Raw genomic sequence first — 5,539 nt, 5'->3', positions numbered from 1 at the left:
GTTATTGAAGCATCCAAGTTTTTTTCTTTTTGGTGGATAGAGCACCCAGAAAATATTGTTTTTTTCCAGACAGATATCTTCAGGTTTTGATGAAATAAAGTTGCAGTAGGTGTTTAAAGCGGAGTCACAGAGCGAGTCCTCTGAGCACAAGCTGAGGTTTTAAAACAAACATAACAAACTCTGCGTACAAGAGGAAACATTTTATTTGTATTACTCAGCATTCAGAAGAATATTTATCCCTGTTAAAATAGATCAAGCTCCGAGAAATAAAGATGAACCCCACACAAAAAGGGGCCGACACAGTCCTACAACACAGGTTTAACTCACAGAACTAACAGATAAATGTCTTCAGCTGTGTCTCACAATCTGAGACAATACAAACAATGAAAGTCCACAGGACTGTTTTCAAACCTATAACTCGCTCTGGAAAAGTGGCAGTGTGATGTTATGGCTCTGTTATTAGGTAACAGCACAGGTGTAGCAGCATTCGTGAAGATGTCATGTGGTTATAACAGTAGCACAATCTTCAGACAGATGTGGGGTTTAAAAGCTGCAGATGATCAAGATTTTTTCTCATTTTAGTGCCTCAGAAACAGCAGTTATTCAGTGTTTTCTTCAGAGTTGTATTGTTGAGAGGAAACGCTGAAATAAACTGCATCCACACAGTCATGGGAGACATTTTCATCAAATTGTTCTATGATTTTTAGCAGCTGGATTTGGCTGAAGCTGGAATGGTCTTTGCTTTCAGACGTCCAGTGTAAAAATATATGGAGATGTGGTCAGAGAGAAACCCTCACATATGAAATCAAAATATTATCTCCTTTTATTCAAAACCTTCACTAAAATAAAAATGTACAACTTTACACAAAGACTGTAAAGTGCTTTGGAATTTTTTTTTCTCTTTAACTCATGGGAGGGGTAACGAGTCACAACAGGCCTCAGTGTCTGGCTCTACTCTCTGCTTTCGGGGGCCGTGTGGCGGCGGGGCTCCTTCCACGGGAGCCGAGCTGGGAACCGAGAGCAGCTGGCCGGCGTGCATGCGCTCGTTGACGCGCAGCTGGCACCCGTCCTGCAGCATGCGGAGAGCTATCCTGGCGATGTTGCGCGAGTCGTCCAGCCCGGAGTGAGGGCGACCTTCGTACTTCAGACCCAGCTTCTGCAGCATGGTGCTCAGCTTCGTCTGCGTGCGGGGCACCTGGAGGAAGAGGAGAAAACGGTTGCTGTGCAAAGACGACAGACCTTCTTCACGGCAGATATTTTGACGTCGTAGCAGGAGAAGCACAGGTGTAATCAATAACAGTAACGACAGGCTGCCTCCCTGTTTCAGAGTAGCTCACTGGGAACTGAAGCATCGTTAATGTCATTAATTACACCTGTGATCTTACAAAAGGTGCCCTGTGGAGCCAGTACTGTCATCACCATGTCATTTTTGTTTCATGTAATGGATTACAAAATGGCTGCCTTCACTCTTTCACAGACCAGTGGCAGGGAGCTACCATGCAGGCTGTCTGTGTCGAGAGCAACCTGAGGTTCAATCTGAGGCCCAAGCACACTACAGCATGTGGACAGGAGGAGCTGGGGAGTTGAACCACCAATCCTGCAATCTACCTGATGAGCCAGCATTTACATTTAAATCCTGCACTGTTTACATCCTCCTTTTTTGGTACATTGCTAAAAGCAAAAAACAGTGGGAAACCTGGGAGGAATAACAGACCAAGTGCTGATGCATATGTGGTACAAACAGAACAGGGACTCTATCTGAAACATATTGCTCCATGGCACCACCAGCAGTCACTAACACTAATTAATTTTGCACAATATTTAGTTGCAAAACTGGTACTTTCAGTTAATCTGAACAATTCAAAAGTCAAACCTTGTAGAAGTTTCCATATGACTTCCTTATGTTTATCCACTTCTTTGCAAACTGAGGATATCTGATGCGGCTGATACGACACTGGATGTTGAGGAACTTGCTCATATCCCAGGCCCTACAGACAGCACAAGGTTGAACTTTCACTGAGGGGATTATTGAAAAATTTCTGCAACAGTACTGAGATGAAATCATCATACCCATCAGTCAGGATGGCATATTTGTATTTCGTTCCGAGCTCTCTCTCCTGAAGCCAATCGACGACTCGCTGAAGGACCTCTGGGAACGAGTCTGCTTCGTCAACCATTTTCTGCTCAACAAAACACCATTTCATTCATGTGCACTAAATCTCCTCATCATAATAACATCACACTGATAAGAAGCTCAACCAACCTGTGTGATTCCTGTTAACTTTACACAGAAGTCTGAAAGCTGTGGGTTCAACTCAGGTTTTACGTATTCCTGAAAGGTGTCCACCTGCAAAATAAAGTGGAAAAACATCTGTGTAATTACAAAACTCACCCTGCATATTGAAAAGTAAATAATCCTGCCTTCATCACAACATCTACTCACAATTTCTAAAGTGTGTGTGTTGATGAGAACCATAGGGAACTCTATGATTTCATGGAGGAAGTCTGATGGATTATCCTCTTCACAAGTGGCTTCAAAGTCCACCACACAGATGTAGTCATAGTAGGTGTCAGTGGGTCCTCCCTCAGCTGCAGACTGCATCAGCTTCTGCTTCTTATAGTGGCTCTTCAACCTCTTCTTCATCACATCCTTCACTCCTCTTTATACACAAAGACAGACAGAAGAATTTTAGTGATCAAACAGCCCAGTAGTCTGATTTATTTCCATCCAAAGTGTTTTTCTAAACATTGACCTCGTGTCGAGCTTCAGCTCTGCCAACTTGATTCTGAGCTCTTCCTTGGTCATGCGGTTGATGTGTCCGTTGGCCAAAGCGATCTCTTTGTAAACCGGATGACTGAAGTCACCGTCGGACTGAGACGGGGACACCAGAGGAGCAGGTTCTTCGGCAGGGCATATCCTGCTGCAGGACTTTGTCTGAAGAGGGATGATCTCAGTCAGAATGTGTTATCAAATGACCACATCACACAGCTTTAAGCAAGCTCATACAGACAATGGGCCTTTTAGGCAATAATATTTTCTGTGAGGTTTGTTTATACAATTATTTTAACAGTACAAATGTGTCTTAGACTGATGAACGCCACCTGTTCATGAAGAAGTGTGCACCTGTGAGGTCTGTTCATCAGCAAACTACATAAGGCTGCCTGTTCTGCTTTTTTTGTGGGAAGGTTTCATTCACAAATATATCATACAGGAGTAAAAAGACTAATGTCACACTGAGTAATTTCATGTCAAATCAACAGATTTTAGACATTTTTCCCAACTCATCATCTTGGATTTGCTTCATACTTCCATGTAAATAATGTCCCTGTACCCAACAACTAGAGTGCAAATATTCAGCTTGTATCTTCTTTAATTCTCTGAGTACGACAAACTGGTGACAAAGCTGCTCGTACAGCTCGCTCTTTCATGAGGGCCAATATGTCAAACTCCAAGAAGGATGCATCACAAAATTTCCTGCACATGGCAGAAATGACGGTCGACATCTCCCAAATCAACATGTGATTCTCTCCTCATTTTGGTGTGCACCTACATGAGCATGAGTGGCAAATTACTAAAAAAGAAAACCAGAGGATTTTGTGTCATCACAAGCCCCCAGAGCAGCTAGGGGTATATCTAGAGTATTAATGATGGACTGTTAAAGAGACAACACTAAACAGCGTTCCTCTCTCCATAACAACACTCTCAGGAATATCGCTCCATCTGACAGTCTTATTTAATTCATGTTTAGATACATGTTACAATATTTTAGTTATTTGTCTGCACATTTAGCTTTGAATAGTTTCTTAGTGTTGAGTGTCTATATATGTACATATCTATTTAATCAAGTTTTTCTTTTTTTCCATGGAGGCTGATGGAGACTATAAGGATAAAAACACACAGTACACCCGCCTCAAGCTAATGTAGTCTAATACAACAACTCTGCAATAAATTCAACCTTTTCTAGAATGCTTCTATAATGTAATTAACATTACAGAGTACATGCCTGGACAAAACAAGTTAATAAATACCGAATAAATTTGGAGATAACTGTATAACGCGATGCTAAATCAAATGCTTTCACCGACTAAGTTGTCTGTACATTTACATTTAAGACGGTCGGTGTGAATTTCCCGATTAAATAAAGTATCTATCTAATGTGATTTTCTATCAGATAAATCAGAGGTGAACTTTAGCTTTCTGTTATTAACGCCAACCTTTTCCTCTTCTTTTGTAGCTGACATCTTCACATTCACGTCCTTGGCATGAATATTCTCTTTGTGTTCATCCATTTAAGGCGGAAGTTAATCAGAAATTAAAAACAACCTGCTGTATTTAAAGTGAATTCATGAAAGTAGCGTTAGCTACTATCTATGCTAACAGAGGCTAGCCACAGGACAGCTAGCATTCCTGTGAGACTTTTGAAGGTTTGTTCGCTTCAAATCCGCAAAGTAAAATCCAAATTCAGTCGGCTGATGTTATATAATTCAGAATAAATCAAAATAACAGATTTTAGCTTTTATCTTTGTCCTCAGCGCCAGTTGCTGCTACATTGGACTCCTTTTTTAAGGTGAACAGTTATGATGATTTCCGGTTTGCGCCAAAACAACATTGACGCTCACTGGCGCCACCTACTGCTGCGGAGGATAAAACTCTATTTTAATATAAACTGGATTTTACCATTGACTGTTGTTCTATTTCATTGTTTTAGTCTATTCCGATTTAAAACATCAGAATATTTGTTTATACATTTTCTGTGTGTATATAACTGCAATTCATTGTGTATAAAAAATGACACTGTCACTCAGTCATTCAGTCACTGGAGAATAATAATATTTTCATGGGATGAAAATAATGTTATAATATCATATCATCAAGTTACCTAACACATGCCCTTCATGTATTTCATGTATTTTTGCTTAATGTTCTTTCACATTCTCAAATTCACAGCTTAACAGGAAAACAAACACAAACAGCTATACCTTAATATGTCAAAATCTATTTTGAATTTACTGTTTTTTCTTTATTTTTGTCTCCAAATTATTATATCTGGTGTCTTAAATGGTTATTCCCTTTTTTCATCTGTTATTTTTATTTTTTTTATTCACTAAATATAGAGGCAAAATATTATATATGGTCTCAGTAGTAGTGAATAGCCTTTGACTTTTATTACTAGAATGTAAATCAATCATATTTAATCAGAGTTTTCTTTAATGCATGTTTGATGTGGGAATAATAAAAGAAATTACATATATTTTAAAAGTCTTCTTTCACTCAGGAACTAGAATAATATAATGATATTTTTTGTTAATAATTTGTTTATAGCATCAAACTATCCATGATGTTCATGAAGAATAAAAATATATATTAGTGATACATCATTAATGAATAATATCTTAAATACATTTAAAAGCTACATATTCAAAGCACTGGTCATTTCTGACAGCTAGGTGTCAGTCTCCTCCCGGTTTTTATCCCACTCATGTATGTACACAGTACATTACCTTCAGGTAATATGCAGGACTCAGTACAGATGTTTGG

The 5,539-nt window shown here is 39.2% G+C and overlaps 1 protein-coding gene across 1 annotated transcript; it reads right to left on the bottom strand.

The window, feature by feature from the left end:
- Positions 1 to 185: 185 nt before the first annotated feature.
- eri1 (exoribonuclease 1) lies at positions 186 to 4,592 on the bottom strand. Its single transcript, XM_018697287.2, has 7 exons — positions 4,216 to 4,592; positions 2,754 to 2,935; positions 2,444 to 2,660; positions 2,264 to 2,347; positions 2,071 to 2,180; positions 1,874 to 1,988; positions 186 to 1,195 (listed from the first exon to the last, which is right to left on the bottom strand). The coding sequence occupies exons 1-7, from the start codon at positions 4,288 to 4,290 to the stop codon at positions 908 to 910; spliced, it is 1,071 nt and encodes a 356-aa protein (XP_018552803.1). The 5' UTR covers positions 4,291 to 4,592; the 3' UTR covers positions 186 to 907.
- Positions 4,593 to 5,539: the final 947 nt, after the last annotated feature.

Source organism: Lates calcarifer, linkage group LG18 (assembly GCF_001640805.2).
Source record: "Lates calcarifer isolate ASB-BC8 linkage group LG18, TLL_Latcal_v3, whole genome shotgun sequence".
In the NCBI taxonomy this organism is placed as follows: domain Eukaryota; kingdom Metazoa; phylum Chordata; class Actinopteri; family Centropomidae; genus Lates; species Lates calcarifer.
Note: the sequence above shows the minus strand (reverse complement) of the source record. Positions and strands in the feature narration are given on the sequence as shown.

Coding starts and splice junctions, on each gene's coding strand:
- eri1 (XM_018697287.2), bottom strand. CDS start 4,290: ATGGATGAACACAAAGAGAATATTCATGCCAAGGACGTGAATGTGAAG. Junction 2,181..2,263: donor AGTTAACAGGAATCACACAG/GTTGGTTGAGCT, acceptor TTTGTTGAGCAG/AAAATGGTTGACGAAGCAGA. Junction 1,196..1,873: donor CATATGGAAACTTCTACAAG/GTTTGACTTTTG, acceptor CTCTTCCTCCAG/GTGCCCCGCACGCAGACGAA.